The 23,244-nt window shown below is 38.8% G+C and overlaps 1 protein-coding gene across 1 annotated transcript; it reads left to right on the plus strand.

Moving 5' to 3' along the window:
• Window positions 1-10,941: 10,941 nt before the first annotated feature.
• LOC137800413 (chondroitin proteoglycan-2-like) lies at window positions 10,942-14,611 on the plus strand. Its single transcript, XM_068597598.1, has 4 exons — window positions 10,942-10,988; window positions 11,839-11,870; window positions 12,969-12,995; window positions 13,248-14,611. The coding sequence occupies exons 2-4, from the start codon at window positions 11,846-11,848 to the stop codon at window positions 13,796-13,798; spliced, it is 603 nt and encodes a 200-aa protein (XP_068453699.1). The 5' UTR covers window positions 10,942-10,988; window positions 11,839-11,845; the 3' UTR covers window positions 13,799-14,611.
• Window positions 14,612-23,244: the final 8,633 nt, after the last annotated feature.

Genomic DNA, 23,244 nt, shown 5'->3' on the forward strand with positions numbered 1-23,244 from the left:
TTCAATAAATTGTTAGGGCTTATTACTAAATATTTTAGGGGCAATAATAATACATTCCTCCATGTTTCCAGACAATAACTACCCTCTGACTACACCCAGACTGAAAATGCAACACTTAACCCAAACTTCTAACCAAAACTTACACTCTCAGCAATGGTGCTCTCCCATGTAGGAACACCATTTCATCCTCTCCATCTGCAGATACCCCACACCAACAACAGAGGGAGCTAGAGCTGTGTGCCATTGATCCTGATAAGCTGGATAATAAAACCATGATGGAGGGAGAAATGAAAAGCAACAAGCTTAATTCACCCCTAACAGTCCTCAGACACGCAGGACTGGTTGCTGGAGGTCTAGAAGACAACTCTTATCATTGAGTAAGACAAAGCACTGCACACACTCCCCCATCCATATCTATGGAAAGGTTCAGCGTGTCTCCAGCTTCAGGTTCCTGGGTGTCTACATCTCAGAGGACCTCTATTGGACCCTCAATTCTGGTAAAGAAAGCACACCAGCGTCTCTTCTTCCTGAGGAAACTGAAGAAGATCCACATGTCCCCTCTGATACAGGTGAACCTTCACCGCTCCACCATCGAGAGCATCCTCACAAGCTGCATCACAGCAGCACGGCAACTGCTCTGCCTCAGACCGGGCAGCGCTGCAGAGGGTGGTGAAAACCACCCAACGCATCACCCCAACTCACACTCACCCAGCAATGGTGCTCCCCCATGTAGAAACACCATTTCATCGTCTCCATCTGCAGATATTCTACACCAACAACAGAGGGAGCTAGAGCTGTGTGCTGTTGAACCCAATGAGGTGGATAATAAAACCATGGTGAGGAATAAAAAGGACTGGTCGCTGGAGGTACGGAAGAAAACCCTAATCATTGAGGACTCGAATCTCTCCCACATCTCACCATTGACAAACCCACCCATACAGATAGACAGTTACCTCGTATCACCTTCTATCACATCAACACAATCCTCAAAACTCCACCTGTCAAGAACCCCAACACGTTATTCTTTCAATAGGACTCAACAAATGTCTTTCAGAACACAAACCAGAAACTATTTCCTCATCTCTCATAACATCTCTTATAACATGTCATGATGTTATGTTACATATATTTGTTGATCTTGTGGAATTCTACAGGTGAAAACTGCACTTTGAACTGATCATGCCAGAAAGACAACTGTTGTTGTTGATTGTGTGTTCATGTGTTTTTGATTTGCCCCATCATGTAGTTGAATGCAACACATATGTAGACTTGGCTGGATTACTGGCTGTAACTCTCAGTAAATACTAAACATAACCAATAGGTTTACATAAACTAGGGCCAGAGCTGTATACTACGATTGTTATTAAATAGAGTGTTATGAGACAGGATTTCCTTAAAGACGTGATAATCTAATCCCAAAACCTTAAAGTTCCTTGGCTTTACTACAGTATATGTGAAACTGACTGAGAAGATGTATTTGGATGCAGTGCTCTACAGAAGTTAACTTTCATTAAATCTTACGAAAAAATGTTCATGAGAATCAATCTAGATTGTCAACTACAGATTGTGCAACTCCTAATTGGTGCAATTGCTGTCTTAACATAGCCAATACAAGTCTGGTATATTTGCAGTATTGTATTGATTTATTGTTCCATTATTTTCCAATAATAATATTTTGTATTATTTACATTCAGACACATACATATATATGCAATATACAACTTCTGTGTCATAATGTAAAACAAATTCATTCACCAAAGATTAAACATAAACAAAAGAGAACACACCCATATGGTTAAATACACCAACATTTACACAAGCCTATATCATATACAACAATCATGAAGTTAAGTAAGGCATGTCAGATTAAATGAACATAATTAACCACTTTCAAACTTTTCATGTCACCAATTCAACAATGTTAAAGTTTTAAGGGTATTTTTTATGTTGTTTTTTGAGTGGTAGTTTACGACCCTCCGCGTTCTACACAGCGATTGCTGCGTCTTCTAAACACCAATTTTTCTGGGCATTGTAGGATGTGGGTTACTCCACCTGAACAGCTGATAAAAGCATTTCGGTCACCACGTTTGCGGTAATTCCTATCACGTCTTCCCAAACAGAAGTTTCCGTTAGGAAAGACACAGACCTTCGCTTGTTCATTGAACATCGTACCATCTGGGCATTGCATGATGTGGGCTGTTCCATGAGCACAGTTGATGAAAGAATATATGTAATCAGGGTGAGCGATGATCCCATTTTGCCCTTTGTTGCAGAAGTCTCCTTCCTGGTTGGCATAGTCACAGACATTTATGGATGGATTAAACTCCAAATCTCCTGGGCATTCAATGAAGTGATCTTCTCCATGTGCGCAGTGGATGTAATAAGATGCGATGTCAGGGTCCGGGTAGAGCCCATCTCCTTTGCCTTTACAGAATGGTTCAACTTCTTCACCAAAGCATGGTGAACCTAAAATAATCAGAGTCAGATATGTGTTAATAGCTTCTTTCTGGAAGAGCACATGATTTCAGTGCATTCCACAAATGTTTAAATGTCATTAAAAGTGGATTACATTAAAGATGATGGCATTGGATCATACAAACACTGAAAACCACCACCCCATCCCTTCCTGGTTTTCCAACAATTGTTGATTTAAGGACATAATGTATTGAATAGTAAAACTGTTGATTATGAATTATACATGTTATAAACTTACCCAAGAGGGCGATGATCACACAGAGACCTTGGAAGTGACAGACTGGTTAGTATGGGTTTCAAACGAAGCTTAACAGGGACCAGTACCACAAAGTGAGTTCAACATACCCTCGGTATGTTTTGGTTATCTGGTTTAACTAAACCGAACAACCGCGATTCCATGAAGCTGGTTATCAACTCAGTGAATTATCCCACGGTTTCTTAATCTGGTTACGAGCACGTTCACATAAATCGGGTGTCTATACTTGCCCAGGTTAATGAGATTTCCGCAGTCATTCCATTACATTGGAGTTTAATGGAATTGTAAAAATAAACCGGTTGCATGTTTTCTTGATCATCAACACCATGTGTGTTGTGTGAATTATGAAAAGTAAGACATTTCATTCAATTATCAAAGAGTCAAAAGCATAGTTAAACAAAACTAAATTTCAATATATTCAATAAAAATGAATTAATCCTATAAGCAGCTTGATTGTGCAAGTGCAAGCAAAGGAGCTGTTTAAGATCATGTTGGGTGATGATTCAACTGAGAAGATATCATTGGAGGAAATTTAGAAAACATGTTTTTTGATTTGGTTCACCTGAGCCTTTAAAAAAACATGTACATGATCAGTGTGCCTTACCTGCAGTTAGGGTGAGCTTGTACATCTTGGCACTGTGTGGATAAACAGAAACAGCATTTAATTAATATGCAGCGGGAAAAATATGAACAGAATTATGAATTAGACAAATTCTCAACCCGAGCTATTAATAATAATAAGGTCCCACAACATTTTTTTGAGTCAGACAACCGCAAAGCTTAAAAAACAAAATTCTTTAGAAAATCTGTTTCATATTCTGTGGTTGTTCCAGCAGTGCCACAAAGCAAAGGTTTAATTAAACACAAATTTTTGACACATTACAAACAGGTGGTGTATTTTTGCTGATATGATGTAGCCAACAGCCACCAATGTCATCAGCCCACAAAAAAATATTAAGGGATGTTTTCCAGTCTCACCAAGATAGACATTTAAATCGTCATTCTAGTGACCAGAATTGAGAGAAAAATGTACAATACTGCTATCAAATGCCAAAAGCAGAGGTATGGAGTAGGAAGGACACGGTGGTGCGCAGCATCTACCCACACATACACTATCCCCATATGTGATAGCAATACATGTAGCAATAAAAAGGAAATCAGTAAGATCAAAGTAAAAGGTCTACTTACAAATGGTGAAAGAAGCTGTTGGTCTCAACTGTCTCTCTGCTGTGACTGACGTCTGACAGATGTATTGATATGATGCATTATATAGGTTGGGAGCTGACAGGGTGTGGCGATTATGTCGGATACAACGTTCCAATCTTGCAATTATGCTGAATGGAACTGGCACAGAAGTAAAGTGGAACGTTTTGGAAAAAGATCAAAAATCCAGCCCTTGGACGACAATGTATAGTTAATGGCAATGACGCAGAAATGTGTGTCTGTCGGAATCTTTTGGAAGAAGATCAAAAATCCAGCTGAGGACAACAACGTACAGTTGATAGCAGACGTCAGAGGAGCGGCCAGAATGCTAAGTCAAATAACCACTTGTTACATGAGAGGGATTTCGAAGAGCTTTCTCATAACCCACATCATGTGAAACATTGAAGCAGATGGGTTAGAGAAGAATAAAACCACACCGGGCACCACTAACAACACAAAACTGGGGCTACAATTGGAACGGGTGCTCCAAAATTGGACAATGGAAGATTGGAAAAACATGCAGAGCATGTGCTATAAAGCACTTATTATATGACTTAAATTGCATTTGGTTGTACATTTCTGGCCAAATTATTTTGCAGTGCCCATTTCATTTAACAAGTCCATCTTGTGTCTCTATCATGACTAAACCTCCACAGCCCTTTCACCCATGAAGAGTAGCGCCGTCAGTAGTGAACAACACAAATTGATTTCTGTGAACATATTATCGTGACGTAATGAAAATTAACTGGAAATCTCTGTAGAGCAGGTGTCTTCAACGTTTTTTTAGGCCAAAGACGCCCAAACTGATAGAGAGATGGATGTATATTGTAAATAATTGTGTTTTATACTAAATTAGTTCTAGTGCCACGTATAACCATACCTTGTCATTTTGCTTTCTATACGAAGCTAGTCAAAAAATACACAGGTTCATATATTTGTTTTTATTTTAAGTTACAGTGAGTAGGTTGGCCGAGCCAATGCCATTGATAAACATACCTTTTCAACTGATACCAATGTCAATACAAACATTGTTTGTCAATTGCATGACAATCATGCAATCAAGCTTTTTCACAACTTCCACCATTGATGTTCCCTCTGCGTCTTCTGGTACATTGAACATTCAGATATTTTTCCATCTGGACCTCCTCTAATACTTTGGCCAGGCTAGCTGCTGCAGCTTGGTTTGAGCTAGCTTCCCGATGAGGTGAGCTAGAATTTACTCGGCCAACTAACTCGGTTTGCTGTTCAGTACTTGCTTTTCCTGTTGCTTCCCTTGTTCTTGATTTCGGCCCTGACATTTTGACCGTGTAGAAGTAAAAAAAATATAATTTGAGTATTTTTGGGACGAAATATATTGATTCTTGGAGGAGCCGTGTTCTCAAGCGGTCATTCGCTGCGCTGACGTCCCTGGAACCCCGCAGGAGTGCAATCAAGCTTTTCATGTTATTTTTGTTTTTTTAAATGTGGAAACAAAAATGAGTAATGGCCTATTAGTCCCACAGCCATGCATAAACATTACCTGTTATCATGCATACAATACTGAGCTAATAGAAGAACATACATGTAGGGGGACAGTGAATCCTCAAGTCATGTGGATGGCACACGTGCATGGACCTGTGCTGACATCAGTGAGACGTCTGACTGAAAGATAACATCGTCTGCATCCATTTATCCATTCGCTACATTATGTTGGATTAAAATAAAGGTAAAAATAGTCTAATCAACCAAAAATTCCACAGACTTCCTGTTGAAGACCTCTGCTGTAGAGCACTGCATCCAAATACATATTCACATAAAACAATGCAGCGCCTAATGCTGAATCAGTGGGACATTTACTGGTCTTTAACTCCAGTCTCATGACACTCAATTTAATTCCAATCTTAAATATTCAGCTCTGGCCACAACTAATAATAAACATAACCAATATGTTGATGTCAACTGAGAGTTACAGCCCTGAGGTTCCCTGAGATCAACAATTATAATTAGTTTAACATTATCATGACATGATGATGTACGGTATGATAAATACAGGAACAATGAAGAGGTAACAATCTATGCACATAACCTTTTGAGATGAAAAACATGTAAGGCACATTTAATTACACAGTGATTATAAAGTCATGCACAAGAACGCCCTGACCTCAAACCCAATCACCGGAACACCCGTGGGTGTTGTCTATCTTCTTGTTGTACAACATTCTCAAGTCGATCTTTCAAAATACAGGTTTTCCAGATAAAGTCGTGCTTGTTGTTTTGGAGTTGTTTGTGGTCAATGTTGTTGGATAGGCAAATTTGTCGGCGGCGTTGGATGAATGCTCTTTTACCAGCACAACTGTAACATAATGGGTGTCATCAGGGTTGAGGCATTGCCCATTGGGCCGTCCATTACAGAGGTTACCAGCATGTGTCCTGGTAGTTTTAGTAGTCATGGTTGTTGTGGTGGGGGAAGGGGTAAAGAGTTGAGGAATAATCACAAGAACTGCAGTCTTCAGATTAATTTGGTCTTGCAGTGTTAGACGTATGGAGGCTATTCAAGGTCAATCTCTCTCCTCTTCTCATGAGAATTCAGCGGCGCTGCTTTTCGAGTCATGTCGAGGAGCACTGCATCCAAATACATGTTTACATATGACAATAAAAAGCCCAATTATCAGTCATTGTGACATTTACTCTCGTAAGGACAAGGAGCTTCACATTAAAGGCCTAAGTCTGAAACCCACGGCCACTGGTGTCAAGTACACCCTGTGACTTGAGAAAAACATATTAAACGTACTTTGTTACTTCCGGGCGTCTCACGTGGCACAGAAGGGCAACGAGCTTCGGATTTCGGTTCGTAACGTACTTTACTGATTAGCTGTCTGGTGTGCGCTCTCGGCCTCTTTCTCGGCCTCGCCCCCGAGCGCACACGCTTTCGTCTGTCTCTGCTCCGGGCAGCTGACTCAGCGACGCCGCCTCTGCTCATCCCTCTGCCTCTTCAGTTTCCTGTCTTTTAAAAAGGAAGAGATAATGATAATGGAAAGACACTGTAAGGGAACGTAAGGACATTGAGGCACAACAAGAGCGCGTCGGCCAGGAAACAAACAAAACAAAATTGTTTTATTTCATAATGCTATTTGTTAAGGATACAAAACACAAAATACAAAAAGAGAAGAAAAAAAGAGAAAAATACACAAAGTGCAGATAGGAGGTTCCCCCCACTGTTCCTGGATCGTTCTGCAGGTTTTGCACTTTGGTCATCGATATGGGCAAGCTTTCGACTTGTCCACTGCTCCCAGTGTTCCTGGTGCACCAACCAGTGGTGCGGGGGAAGAAGGCTGCTACACAAGAGGGATTCTGGGCCTTTTATGAGGTAAAACTGCAAAATGTGAATATAACTAGTTCAGATAAGCCTGCACTTGCTTAGCAGCCATCAGTGGTCCATGAGAAGCAGACTATTAATTTGTTGAAGGCGGTAACTCATGTGTCTAATCTAAAGTTGACAAAGGGTATATAAAAATTCATATCTGGGAACAAAATTAACCTTAATTAGATTATATTCACAAAAAGTATGCAACATGTTAACTCTGTTCCTAGTCAATTAAAGGGAAAATATCTCTAAATTGTGAGGGAAGTGTCCTGAAAAAAGTTGTTGGGGACATCTGTGACTATACAGACACAAAATTAAAATATTTTTCCTGATTAAATTAATAGATTTTACAAAGTAAAATTTCCACATTTGTACCTTCGAATAGCTTATTCCTAAATATTTTAGGGGCATACACTCTCAGCAATGGTGCTCTCCGATGTAGAAACACCATTTCATCCTCTCCATCTGCAGATACCCCACACCAACAACAGAGGGAGCTAGAGCTGTGTGCTGTTTGAGGTAGATAATAAAACTATGATGATGGAGGGAGAAATGAAAAGCGACAAGCTGACTTCAGCCCAACATTTGATTTGTCTACCTCAGACACGCAGGACTGGTCGCTGGAGGAACAGAAGACAACTCTTATCGTTGTCACACACATTATTTATACAATAGGTAACAGCAAACATATTGCCCAAACGATGGGCAAGACGCCAACCCTAATGACCCACATCATATTTACAGCCGATGGAATGCAATTTGGTCATAAGATAAGACTGAAACTCTTGTGACCATCCAAAAATATGTATCACTACCACCACTACAACAACCATGACCACTAAAACTACCATGACACACACACTGGAAACTTCTTACAACTTTGTCAATCAGGAAATTGGGTGTGAGGAGGGTGTGCTGCTGTTCGTGAATTCCTAATCACTGTGTTGTAAGATAAGCATTACACGATGTTCCTCATTTCAAAAAGAAAACTAAACTTGTTGTGAGCATGTATTGCTACTTCTCAATGATGTGTGTATTTGACAGACCTTTCGTCATGTCATGACGTTATTTTTGCATAAATGGGTTGATTTTGTGGAATACTACAGGTAGAAACTACACTTTGGATCATGCCAGAAAGATAACTGTTGTTGTTGATTGAGTGTTTTTCATTTGCCCCATGTAGTTGAATGCAACACGTATGTAGACTTGACTGGATTACTGGCTGTTACTCTCAGTTGATGTAAACCTATTGGTTATGTTTATGATTTGCCATGACCACAGCTGTAATTTAAGATTATAATTATATTTAGGGTTCTGAGACTAGATTTACTTCACTTCTATTCTCAAACCTTAAGGTTCCTGGTGCCGCTCCTCGACATGACTCTAAAGCCTCAATATAAGAGGAGAGAGAGAAGAGAGGGAACACTGCAAGACCAAATTCATCTGAAGTCAATACTGACGTTGTTGTGTCTATCATACAACACTTCCCACTACCACCACCAGAACCACAACAACTCAATACCAGGACACGTACTGGAATGCTGCCATGAAATTTAGTCTTCAGATTAGACTGCAATTGTTGTGATTATTCCTAAAATATTTACCCTTTCCACTACCACTACAACCATGACTACTAAAATGTTGCACTGTCTTTGGACTGGCTTCCTGTCCAACAAAGAATTGACTTTAAAATCCTGCTGCTGGTTTATAAAGCACTTCATGGTTTAGGGCCTAAGTATGTTTGTGATCTGCTGCTACCTCCTGAACCATCCCGACCCCTCAGGTCGTCTGGTTCTGGTCTAGTTTCAAGTGTCAGAAATAAGTTCAGCTTTTCCGCTCCACATATCTGGAACACGGTCCCTGAAAGCTGCAGGTCTGCTGAGACGCTCAGCTCCTTTAAATCCAGGTTGAAGACTTTTTTGTTTGCTGTTAATTGAACCAGATTCAATGCTGCATCTCACTGCTGCATTTTATTTCTTAAACTGCACTGCAACTTGTATTCATTTCATTTTCCTTGACTGTTTTAATGTTTTAACTGTTTTTAAATCTGCATCATGTGTTGCTTTTAATGGTTTTATGTGAAGCCCTTTGAATCACCTTGTTGTTGAAATGTGCTATACAAATAAACTTGCCTTACCTAAAACTAAAACTAAACTAGGACACATGATGGTAAGTTGTGTAATTGACCTGCTGAGAATGTTATACAACTTTGCCAATAAAACAGACAACACCCACAGCTGATGAAGAGATTGGGTGTGTTCTTGTTAGGGACTTTATAATCACTGTGTAATTAGATGTGCCTTACATGCAGCTCCTTATTTCAAAAAGGTAGATATTCTGGTTTTGTCTATGTGTTGTTACTCAATAGTTTCTGTATTTGACATACCGTACGTTATCATTTCAACAATTTAATTATTTAATTTAATTATATTTGTTTGTCTCATGGAATCTATTAGTAATGTCACGACCGGGTGCATAGGAACAAGACAGGAGGCAGGTTGCAGCAGAATCAGAAAAGGCACTTTACTCATTCCAAAAAAAGGCAGGAACAACACAGCAGGAAGACTTGACCATAACACTGTACACACACCGGTATTGAACGACAAACGACGGTCTGACAGGGGACAAAGGAAAGCAGGAAAGTATATTTAAGAAAGGGGAGAGACAGTGTAGGCAATCAAACAATCAGGGCACACAGGCGTGGCTGAGGGCAGGTGAAGGGAATGGAACGATCAGGAGACACACATGCACACTGCAAAATGAAGCCACCCGTGGCGTCCTGTGACAGATAACTGGCCAGGATCTACAGGTGAAAACTACACTTTGAACAGATCTTACCAGAAAGATAACTCTGTCACTATTGATTGTGTGTTTAAATGGAGTGTTTTTTTTTTTTTTATTTTCCCCCAATTTAGTTGAATGCAGCAAACATAGATGGAGACTTGGCTGGATTAATGGCTGGAGCACTCAGTTGATGTAAACCTATTGGTTATGTTTATTATTTGCTATGACCAGAGCTGAATGCTTAAGATTTGAATTAAATTTGAGTGTTATGAGACTGGACTCACATTAAGACCTGGTCATCTAACCTCTAACTTTAAGGTTAGGACTTAGTCTAGTAAATGTCACACTGATTCAGCATTATTGTTCTGTGTGAAGATGTATTTGCATGCAGTGCTCTACAGCAGAGATCTTTAACGGGGCGTCCATGGAACGTTTTTCTGATTAGACCTTTTTTTCTCCTTCTTTTTGAAGCCAACATTTTGGAGCAGAAGATGTTATCTTTCAGTCAGAAAAGCACACATTCAGCAACACGGAAGCTCTTTCAAGTCGGGCGTCGGTTCAATGCCAGGCCGAGACTAGCCTGGTGCTCATAGGACCCTCTGCCTGGCAACCTCCAGTCATCCAAGCCTCCATTGTGTGTTGTTAGCGATGCCCGGTATGTAACAAGTGGTTATTTGCTTTACCAGTCTGACCTCTCCTCTGACGTCTTCCATCAACTATGCATCGTCAGGCTGGATTTTTGATCTCCTTCCAAAACGTTCCACTTTACTTCTGTGCCGGTTCCAATTAGCGTAATTGCATGATTGGAACATTGTGCCCTACATAATCGCCACACCTTGTCAGCGCTCTACCTATTTAAAGCTTCGTAGTAATACGTCTGTCACACATCAGTCACAGCAGAGAGACAGTGTGCTTCTTTCACCATTTGTAAGTATACTTTTTACTTCGATCTTACAAAGTCTGCTTTCCTTTTTTTATTGCTACATGTATTGATATCACATATGGGGATAGTGTATGTGTGGGTAGATGCTGAGCACCACCGTGTCCTTCCTACTCTAAACTTGTACTAAAAACTACTCTAAATTTGACAATTTAAATGTTAATCTTGGTAAGACTGGAGAGTATCCCTTCATATTTTGTTGGGGGCTGACGACAGCGGTGGCTGTTGGCTACATCATATCTGCAAAACAACACCACCTGTTTGAAATGTGTCAAATTATTGTTCCAATACTTTAAACCTTTGCTTAGTAGCACTGCTGGAACAACCACAGAAGATGAAACTGACCCACTTTCTAAAGACAATGCAGCAAGTTTGTGTACTAAGCTGTGCGGTTGTCTGACTTAACATTTTTTGTGGGACCTTATTATTAAAAATAGCTCAGGGTGAGGATTTGTCTAATTCATAATTCTGTCCATAGTTCTTCCGCTGCATATTTATAGAGGCTGAAACCTTAACCAATTTAAGTCTTAGAGCCACCAGGTGGGCATTTGGGGAAACATGTTTGGACGTGAGTTCTGCCACAAACAAATCCAATGTCCAGGGCGATGTGTATCTTTTATTCATTTATTCCGTGATAAAACCTTCGCAAGCTGACACGAGCATGGTCAAAATCTATTGTGCTTCCCATCCACACACACACCAGTTCCCATCACCTGGCACTTCTTTATATGCCGTCTTGAAGTGAATGTGCCCCCCTGTGTTCAAATAAAGGAACTACATTCATGTTTTGGGTCCAACAGTATTAATCAAGTGCTTCTTTTCTGTTTATCCTCATAGTGCCAACATGTGCAAGCTCATCCTAACAGCAGGTAAGGCACACTGATCATGTACCTGTTTTTTGAATCAAAATAAAAAAAAATATATCTTCTAAATTTCCTCCAATGACATCTTCTCAAGCGGTTGAATCATTACCCTTACATGATCTTAAATGGCTTCTTTTCTTGCACTTGCACAATTCTCAGTGGATTAATGCATTTGTATTGAAATTATTTTGTATTTATTTTTGGTGCACTGACCTGGGGCCTGTACCACAACGCAGTATTTGGAGTTAGAAAGGCAACTTCAGTGTTGAGTCTGGGTTTTTGATTCCATGGGAGGTTCGCTTCTCACCTGGATAGATCCACATGGTTAATTATAAGGAACAGTTAACTTGCTCCGCAGCAGGTTGTGTTTGGAGATAAGAGATCAACTCCTATAAAAGCAACACCCCCCTGACTGTTCAAAGCTTAATACGTAGATCCAAAATTTATATTACACCATTCAGAAGAAGTTGAGACCTAAATTCTGACTAAAAGTAACTAAAAGTGACAGCTGGCAAGAAAACGCAGAAGATTACTGCTTCATCTTGAGAGCAAGATAGCTCTGTATATGTATTCATGTGAGTTTTCTGGTAAATTATTATGTCGCTGATGTATTTTCATGGCATGTGTCACAATATTTTAGCCTTGTTCTTTCAGCTGTAACCTCGGTGGTGTAAAACTGACTTTAGAACAAACAAAAAGTAATCTGTACATATTCTCTTATCATATGATACTTTTGACCATGTGTTGCAGTATTTTCTGTCTCAGGTTACTTTTATTTACGCTTTGGGTGATTATAACACACGGAGAGAAAACTTCTCACTGCTAAGAACTATGTATTGAAATGTTTTTTTGTATTCGCTCCCAGTCCGAGTTGCAGCTGAAGGAATTTGGAAGTATTGTCATACACGCTCGAAGAATACATCTGAGTGACACATTCATGGAAAATAATACACACATGTAATTATAGCCAGAGCCATCAGGCCCTATATGAAGCTGTGATATTATATTATGATTATTAGTTTACGCATGTTGAACTCACTTTGTGGTGCAGGTCCCTGTTAAACTCAGTTTAAAGCCCATACTAACTAGTCTGTAACTTTCAAGGTCTCTGCGTGATCATCGCCAGCTTGGGTAAGTTTATTACATGTATAATTCATAATGAACTTACAGTCTTACTATTCAAGACATTATGTCTTTAACTCAATAATTGTTGGAAAACCATGAAGTATGAGTCTTTTTTTTAGCGTTTATATCATTTATTAATATCATCTTTAATGTTATCCACTTTTATTACATTCATACAATTGTGTTATTTTGAGTGAAAATATGTGCTCTTTCACGGTTCAAGAGCTATTAACACATATCTGACTCTAATTGTTTTAGGTTTACCTTGCCTTGGTTCACCTCCTGCAGACTTCTGTAAGGGAAAAGCAAATGGGAACCACCCTAACCCTACTGACACAAGTTCTTTCATCAGCTGCTCAAATGGAATCCCCTACAAAATGCCATGCCCAGCAACGTTGGTGTATAGTCCATCCGTAAAGGTCTGTGTCCGTCCTGAACAAACCAAGCCATTCTGTCAAGGAAGAAAAGATGGGAACTACGCTAACCCTAAAAACAGTGCTACTTTCATCAGCTGTGTAGCTGGATTAACTTACATCAGGGATTGCCAGGCAGGTTTGGTGTATGACAGCTCCAAAGATCGCTGTGATTATTCTGGATCACCTCCGACGGCAAACACAGGATTCTGTAACGGAAGAGCAAATGGGGTCTACCCTTGCTATTACAACAAACGGTATTATTACAGCTGTGTCGAAGGAGTAACCAAAGTCAAATCATGCGATCCAGGTTTGGTGTATGTGCAATACAAAAAAGCCTGTGACTATCCTGGTAAAGCTCCACCGATGCCAAAACCCTGTAACGGAAAACCCTAGTAAGAGCTGTGTAGGTGGAATAACCTACATCCAACAATGCCAATCAAATTGAGTGTATAAACGATTCTGAAATTGCTGTCGAAACTCCCATAACCACAGCAACTCAAACCACAACGACAACTTCTGAAAACCCCTGTAATGGAAGCGATAGGCGAAACCCCAACCTTTTGGTGGAGCTGTTTTTGGTGGAAGAATCCACATGAAACATCTGTCTCCAGACAATCATGCTATTGTTGAGAGTAAACCAAAGCAGCTCCCATTACAACGACCAAAGCTCCCAGAAAGACATGTCCTAGAAAGCCCTGTAATGGAAGCAAAGATAGGCAACACCCCAACTCTGATGATCGACAGTTTGTCTCTAGACAATACTGCATTTGCTGCTCTCACTACCACAAAAAACATCGCGTCCTCTACAGATTTTTTTATGACGCCAAATACACAGCAACATATTGGGACATTGTCAAATTCTATTAAACATGCAAATTCTTATGATTATGGATTGTTGTTCGAAGTGAAAAGTTGGATAGTGGTTACTTGTGTTTGTTTAATCTGACATGCCTTGCTTAACTTCATGATTGTTGTATATGATATAGGCTTGTTGGTGTATGTATGTATGTTGGTGTATTTAACCATATCAGTGTGTTCTCTTTGGTTTATGTTTAACCTTTGGTGAATGGATTTGTTTTACATCCTGACACAGAAGTTGTATATTGCATATATATATGTATGTGTCTGAATGTAAACAATACACAAATAGTATCACGGTGAAAATAATGAAACAATAAATCAATGAAATAGCATAAATATACCAGACTTTAATGGCTTGTTTTTGGGGGGTTTTGATCTATGTTTGGTTGTTAAGTATTGGGTGCTCCTTAGCTATCTGTTGTTTAAAAAAAAAAAAGAAAAACAATGTGATGATTATGTTGCAGTGTTAGCTAAACTTAAATGGAGGCAAACACAGATCAACTCAGAGTAACCATTCAAATATGTCATCCATGAGTGACAGAATTGATATTGCATACATTTATATCATGCATGACATACTGTGACTCTTGGCTTTAGCGAACTACAGTAACAGGACAGCACTTGGTCAGGCTGCTAATTCATCTTCTATTCTACATTCATCACAAACAACACTGACAGTGCTGTAGCTACATTCAAAGAATCGATTCTCCCTGTATTGTTGTAGTGTTGATTCTCTTACATTAAATAATAATACAATAAATAATCATATGAACACTGACTTTGGATATTGCAACATTGGAAAAACTCGCTCTCCTCCCCCCACATGTCTGCTGTTAACAATATAAATGATCACCGCCATTCATATAATACTCATCCATCAGCCAGAGCTGAGAGACCTTTACTCAATTCTTTCACTTGTAAGTATCCGTTTTATTCTAATTTAATTAAATCACATCTGCACTCATCTCTTAGTCACTTTCTGTATTGCTATACCTGCTCATGTGCCTAACTTAGCAACCCACTATATCCGCTACTGGTTGAGCTAGTCATTACACTCACCTCAGAGTTAAAATCAGCTCACAATGTTGTGCCAATGTCTTGGGAGCTTGTGACGACAAAGTTAGCGAAAGGATATACATGTCACTACGTTCAGTTTTTAAAATAAGTTTAAGAACGGTTATGTAAAAATCTGGGGAGAAAAACAATGCTAAATTGCATTATATTCACGAGAAGTATAAAACGTGTTAACTCGGTCCCTATAGTCAATTAAAGGGAAAATACCACTAACGTGTGAGGGAAGTGTCCTGAAAAATGAATTGGAGACATCTGTGACTATATAGATATGAAATCAAGTATTTTTCCTGATTGAATTAAAACACTTACAAAGTAAAATTCCCATATTTGTACCTTCAAATAGCTAATTCCTACATATTTTAGTGGCAATAATAATCCAGTATTCTGTGTTTTCAGACAATGACTACCCTCTGACTACACCCAGACTGAACTCAACCCAAACTCCTAACCTCAACCCACAATCACTGAGGGTGAAAAGTGACAAGCTGACTTCACCCCCACCATCTGATTTGTCAACTTCAGACACGCAGGACGGGTCGCTGGAGGTACGGAGGACAACCCTGATCATTTAGAAACCCACACATACAGATTGACAGTATCACCTTCCATCACATCAACACCATCCTCAAAACTCCACCCGTGCCAATACTCCACACCGCCAACAGAGGGAGCTAGAGCTGTGTGTCGTTGTGCCTGATGAGGTGGATAATAAAACCATGATGAAGAAGGAAAAAACACACATACAGATAGACTGTTATCCCGATATCACCTTCCATTACATCTACACCATCCTCAAACTCCCCCCTGTCATGAACCCCAACACATTATTGTTTTATTAGGACTCAACAGGGCCTTCCATGGGGTACGTGAGATTTTTTAAAATATATATTTAAAATTAGCATCCATCAAAAAATCCTTTAAATATTGTTATTTAATAAATATTCAATAAAATTAAAGTGTAAGTTTATAAAGTGAATTGTATATATTCCATATTAAATCACTGATGGCGCAAAACTGTATTACTTCTTCTTTTTTTTTTGACTAAAAATGCTTTCCAGTAGTCAGGGGGTCCTCGGTTGGGAAAAATGTTTCACATTGTGTGTGTGTGCGTGTATGTGTGTGTGTGTGCGTGCGCGTTTCTGTGTATAAAGGAAACGCCAGTGTATTAATATGCTTTTATACTGGTTCATTCCTACTCCTGCCAGTTTATGTTTGAGAGTCTTTTAAACTTAGCTGCCTTTTAAAATAACCTTCAATCGCATTACGGATCTGAATTGTTTATCCAATAGTTAGTCTGCTTAGTCTAACCAACTGCTTATTAACCCCTCAACCAAATCACCTTCCAGCCTTTCAATAGTGAAATGGTTAATTTTGGTTTTCTGGAATGGACTCCAGTAAAAATAGTTCATATTATTTGTGCATCTAGTCTAAAAAGTACCGACTCCGAAAAAACTTGACTTACAAACTACTTATGGAAGAAATGGGTTGTATCCCACTCCGCTTGTTGCCCAAAAATGATATATTGTCAGAAGATACAACACAGATCAGAGTGCCTGTGACCAAGACTACAGGTCAAAATCCCCAAAATAAACTAAGTATTCAAAACAGGTAACGCAGTGACCCAGAATTCAGGCTGCACCACATACAAATAGACAACTGCATGTCCTATTTATCACACGTTTCAGTGTATATTTCAGAATATAAAAGAAATACAGATGATTACATCATTACAGATCATGTAATTCACACATACACCGCTGTGATGGACTTTGCCTTTCAAAGACTATTTGCATATAATTACTACACTCTTAAACAGATGTGTTCAAAATACAAACCAGCATGTCAAAGCACAACACATCTGCAGCCAGTGTGTTAGCATATTTAAAACATCCTGTGTTACATAGTTCAGCATGATGATGTGTTACAATAACACAAGGATGTGTTAAAAAAAAAATGTAATTGATTTTTTTTCTAAAATGATGATTGATTCAATTATAGATTAAGTAAACCTCGCCTGGAAAGTCGACGAGAGCAAGCAGTAGCAGCAGGGAGTGTTGACAAAAAATTGTTGTCAAATCAGACAATTTTTAACCATCTTCCAAGAATACACAGGATTTCAAAGAAACAGGTACTTCCTGTTAGACCCGATCTACAGGCTACTTGTAGTTTACAGCCTTTGTTCGGATTTATTCATTTGTGTATTTGTAGTGTATGCTGTTATTTTTCAGTTATCAGCTCTTTGATATGGTAACAGCCAGGTGTTTCCCATCATGCATCGGGTCACGCAGTCCGTTGGAGAGCTACTGCGTCGCCTGGCCATAAAATCGGCGGCCGCCTCTCTCTTGTGAGGTTACTGTTGACCACGTGTGCATGACGTCAGAGTGACTCAGGACAGAAACCTAACCGGCATTGTGCGCTGATCGCCGGTGATCGATTCTGCGCAGGACGAGGTCATCTTGAACGAGCCTGTTTTCAACAGCTCGTTCAAGATGAGTCAGTCACAATCACAACGACAACAACTTTCCTTATGAGACCCACAGCAATACCGCCTATCACAACAATTCCCACTACAGCTCCTACTGCCTACACAACTTCCACTTACACAACTTCCACAACTACAATTCCCTTGACCACGGCCACAACAATGCCCCCTACGACAACCACAACTCCCACAACAACTACTCTGACACCCAATACCACAACAATAACCACTTTGACCCCAACTTTCGTAGTTAGAGAAAACATTTGTAATGCTGTGGGCTTTTTGTCGCCATCCCCGGTGACAAACAATCTTTTTACAACTGCACTGGTCAGATGTCCTCCATTAGAAAGTGCCCATTGAATTCGGTCATCAAAATAAACTGCGGTGATTGTGGACATGAATCATTTTACTATCCATAAGGTTCATCACATTAACACATGGGAATCGTCAAAAGTGATTATACACGTTTTCACACCTCACTAAGCTACACTTAGGTGAAACATTTATGCTTTAAATGACATCATTAATATTTCCATGAGCTCCCTGTGCCCACTGAATTCCCAAAACAATGAGAAAGTAGTTCAATCTTGTTTCCTTCCTCCTCTCTTCAGCTAGCAAACAACAAAACTATGCATTTATATCATAATCAAACCTTTACGCGATTATTTACAGTACTTTCATCAATTTGTGTGTACATGTTAAATGTGGCAAAGTCTGTCAATATACACTATTATTCATTTTTGATTAATACTATGCATGCTATGAACAACTTGTACTTTGTATTTACAATTGTTGTTCTGTTGCTACATTTTAATTGTAGGTGTTGTCTGAAAAACAGTTGGGTGTGTATGTTCCTAAATTTGTCTTAATTATACATGTTGGGTTTCTATCTAATTGTCAGTGTGACCCTATTGTGTTGTGTGGGTGTGTTCCCCAATTAAATAGGGGCAAGTGCATTGATTTGAGACGTCATCAACCAACTTGCAAACACTACAATTAACACATATTTCAATGTCCTAATTGTCAGAGAAAAGCTAGCAGCATCTCTGTTTTGCGGGGAAGCTAACCAAGTCCCACGTTGACAGATCCCTGATGTAATCTTTCATTCAATCGATTTGCTTTGTTTTCTTTGATTTGCTCGTGTGCATCCCTAAAGAAAAGAGAAACGTGATTGGCACTCAGCAGTATGTATTAGTTACACTACCCAACTCTTACACTTAAAATGTTTTACCCTCTAGTTCTTGCCTCAGACAGCCATTAGTCAATATGTAGATATACATTCTCTACCTTCTACCATCTAAATGCTCAACTCCTTAAAGTACAGGTATCAGCACATCTCCAGCCATGCCTGTTCTTTTGGTTATATATATATGTATGATGGTGTGCGTGTCTTTGAGTGTGTGTGTGTGTGTTATTAAAGTGTGTGGTTGTTGGTGGTATTGCTAATGAAAGAATGAAGTAGAAGTCAACAGGACAAAACTTGTTTGTCAAACATTTCTTGACGTCATGTCCATTGAGCTAAACTACAATTTAATAATTACCTTTGAGGTTTTAAGTCGCTTGTGACTGCACATGTTGACTCATAGGACACAATGCTCAATGCATCATCTATTTTTTTGCACTCTGGGTTTGATGCTAGCATCCGTAGTCATGCTCCCAATGACAATACTAACATGCTAACAAGTTGAGAGCCATCCTTTTAGTTTAGCATCGAAGCATGCTAACATCATTGCTAATTAGTGTAACTTAAACTAGGCCGACACCAAAGTATTTGAAAACATTGAAGTGATTGCTGGATTACGTTGAGTGAGAACCTAATGTTGGAACCAGATACCAAGCTAATGGCATGGCTAAAAATACAAATGCGGGCGTATCTTACTTTTAAAATGAGATGGGGCTAATTCCTCTTGTACAATTGCTTTGTGAGTTACCGTAAAGTCCCAACCTGTAAATTAGTGCCACTGTAAATACGTAGCTCAGTGCCATTAGGCAACATTGTGGTGGGTGCTTGGTTATTTATAACATTATATGATCGTAAAACCTTGGCACTGAAGCTAACCTTTAGTGTGGATGTGTTCGTGTGTGTGTGTAATTGTAACACGTGTGTCATTAGACATTCCTTACATGATAATGGACATGTCCCCATTCCTACAGATTTCTTACGTGCATGTAGCGTTACTACTTTGATAATTAGGAACAATTACTTTGACTTACCGTACGTCATGTCATGACCTTGTTTCAAACAGGAAGTATATTACCAAATGCCAAGGAACTGCATGTCAAAAGCAACCTTTTGACTGATCATGCCAGAAATAACTGGGGCATTCTGTAAAATTGATCAAATTCAGTCAGTTGGGAACGTCTTAAAATAAATGTGTAATTGTCCCAAAACGTTGTATGTTTGGGAATTGTATACAATCCAAGGAATGAGTGTTTCTCTTATAGCATGTAAACTTGTGTTTTTCCTTTATTTGGTTCATGTGTGTTGTAAAATAAGAATGGACCTTTCTCCAACCGACCTACTAGTGGATCCATCCTGCATTTATTAAAATGTGCGATGGTGGATGGTCCAATTAGGTCACATATTGTCGTCACGTGAATCTATTTTCTTGTCAAAGTATTTTATCAAAGTCTATGTTACTTTCGACAAAAAATCAAAGAGGCCTCCTGGCTCTTAGTACAGATATTTGTAGAAATTGTATCATAATTATATATATATATATATATATATATATATATATATATATATATATATATATATATATATATATATATATATATTTTTTTTTTTTTTACTGTTTTTACAACACATGTGCAGTGCCAGTTGTAATACAGAGTCGTAGAAAACATCCAGTTGCATCCATATTCATAGAACTTGGTTATAGTGCTGATATTATCTCATGAATTAAGATTGTAACAAACGATACAAATATATACATTTTTCCTTTGTTGCATCTTCATTTACTCAGAAATAGGTTGACCTTCAAATGAATCACATTCCTTAAGTTTTATTTTTTCTCACCTTTTAAGAGACCAGACATATGCATCACTATGGTCTAGAAGCTATTTATGATTCTTTTTGTTCAAACAAATAAGTGTTAACCAACACAGCGTTTACACTAACATACTTGCACAACTTGTCAAGTTTTGCATATTTACCCTAAATAAAATGATTAAATGTTACTTTTTGTCACTACTAAAACAATCATGTCACAACTGAAACTCCATATTTTGATAGTGACAATGTTAGATAATACAAGCATTTTGTTTTACTTTAACGTCAACCTGTTAAAAACAACAACAATGGAATAATATGCAGAAATGATTACAGTATAATTATCATAAATTGAAATTTAGGGATCAGAGTTCCTGGGTCGTCGGGTCGGTCCTTCTGTGTGGAGTTTGCACGTTCTCCCAGTGGCAGCGTGGGTTCCCTTCGGGCTGTTGGTTCTCCAGCTTCCTCCCTAAGTCCAAAGACACATAGTTTAGGTTAATTAAAGACTCTTAATTGCCCGTAGGTGCGACTGTGAGTGTGTATCTCAAATATTATTTTGTGTTTCAGTAGTTAATAGAATAGTGTGATTAGAAGAATGGCCTAGGTATATTGACATTGATCATTTTCTTTTTTTAAATTATGTATTTTTTGGCCCAGGTGGTTTCCCCGGAAAGGTTTAATGTTGCTAACATAACGAAAGCTTTGTGCGATTTAAATGATTGTTTCCTCTCTGTTTGTTGATTTCCAGGAAACACCCTGGACAGACAGAAATAAAAACGTGGTGTAAAGGGTTTGGCATGCGGTTAATTTAACTATTAGTTCTTAACTTAGCCTAGCACATTGCAACAAAAGAACAATTATCCCCACCCTAGTTTAATTGCCAGGTTTTTAACTTAAAACTGTGTAGTCAGACACCTACCAGTCATCTGTCACAGTAGAGGGACGGTATATGCTTCATCGCGGTCATACTTGTAAGTATCTCTTTTATTTTGATAAAGAAACCACATTTCCACTAAATAATGTGTTGTGGCCATGTATATTTTTATACTTACAAACGAGTTAAACTAATCAACTTTTAGGGCGATAGTTTGAACCAGCAGACACTCGGCAGACTAGGCATTTAGTTTGATTTAATGTTATCACTAATGTCCGACACTCTTAATACCGATACTACTGACATGAAATAGATGTACTTTGCCGTTGTGTTGTATTTAAAATGTTGGCTGTGTTGTATTACCTGATAAAGCAAGGTGTTTAATCGACATTGCTGAAGCAGATATTAAAATATGCTAAGTAACAACTATCCATTTTTTCCACGAGACATATCTGCCCAAACTTGCAGTATCAGGAAAGTTCACTACTTGAGTGCTTATCTGGGTTAATACCGTTGGAGAATATCTCTTAATTGTTTTTGTTGGGTGCTGACAACATCAACGACTGTTGGTTATAACTTGAGTGAAAAAAACGCAGCTGTGTGCCGCATCCAAATGATCATTACAATACTTTTAAGTAAACCCACAAACTGTCTGCAGCTAGATGTGTGGCGGCACTTACGGGCACACCACAGCATGTACAACAGCTCTAAAGAGATCTAAAGTCGATGCTGATCGACAACCATCACAAGGGACAAGGAGAGACTTAATACTGAGGGGAAAATATCCTGGAATCAACATGCCACAGTCTCAAAACTTTAAAGTAAATAAAGAAGTCATGTCCGAGTTGACTCCTGAATCCAGAGCAGCAGAAACTCAATGTTCTGTTGTGTGGCGCTGCTGAAGTGTCGTGTTTGATTTGTGTTATTTGTTCTTTAGTCTAGTCACTTATAGATAGCAATATATATTCTAGCAATTACAAGCAGCTGACAATGTGAGATGACATTATCATTAAAACTAAAAAAGTTAAACCAATGCCACCATCCTTTTGGTTGTTCATTAACTAAATACTGAGCTCCATCTATCAAATGGAAGAGCTTTTTTTGAGTGTCAGTATCCCTTTTCGACTGGACTCACCTCCTTAATAACAGGCGGAAATGTGAACATGGTAACAAAGGGCCTGGCATGAGGTGACTTTGTTTTGTGATCCCACATTCCATCAGTGTAGCACATTGAAATAGTGCAGTAATTATCACCGCCCTACTTAACTGACACACCCTGTCCGCTGAAACAGGTGCAGCAAGACATCCGTCTCCTTTAAGTCACAGTAGAGAGAGTGTTTGTTTCATTCTCCATTACATTTATAAGTATACTTTAACTGTGCCTGAAAAAAAAAATTGCCATCATGACTACTGGACGCCTGTTTTTAAACTCTAATGTGTGTCCCTGATTTGCCCTGATGTTACTTTTTTTTCATTAAAAAGTTAGGTTATAAATTACATCTATTGTACAGGTGAATTCAAAGCTTGCCCTGTGACACAATTGTAAATGTTGG

Source organism: Clinocottus analis, unplaced genomic scaffold, assembly GCF_023055335.1.
Source record: "Clinocottus analis isolate CAN_PGR_092001 unplaced genomic scaffold, fCliAna1.0.p SCAF_4, whole genome shotgun sequence".
In the NCBI taxonomy this organism is placed as follows: Eukaryota; Metazoa; Chordata; class Actinopteri; order Perciformes; family Cottidae; genus Clinocottus; species Clinocottus analis.

What these genes read in the sequence shown, in the direction of transcription:
- LOC137800413 (XM_068597598.1), top strand. Translation starts at nt 11,846, where the DNA reads ATGTGCAAGCTCATCCTAACAGCAG. An exon ending in CAAGCTCATCCTAACAGCAG is followed by an intron (nt 11,871 to 12,968) that starts GTAAGGCACACT and finishes GTAACTTTCAAG; the next exon opens with GTCTCTGCGTGATCATCGCC. An exon ending in CGTGATCATCGCCAGCTTGG is followed by an intron (nt 12,996 to 13,247) that starts GTAAGTTTATTA and finishes TAATTGTTTTAG; the next exon opens with GTTTACCTTGCCTTGGTTCA.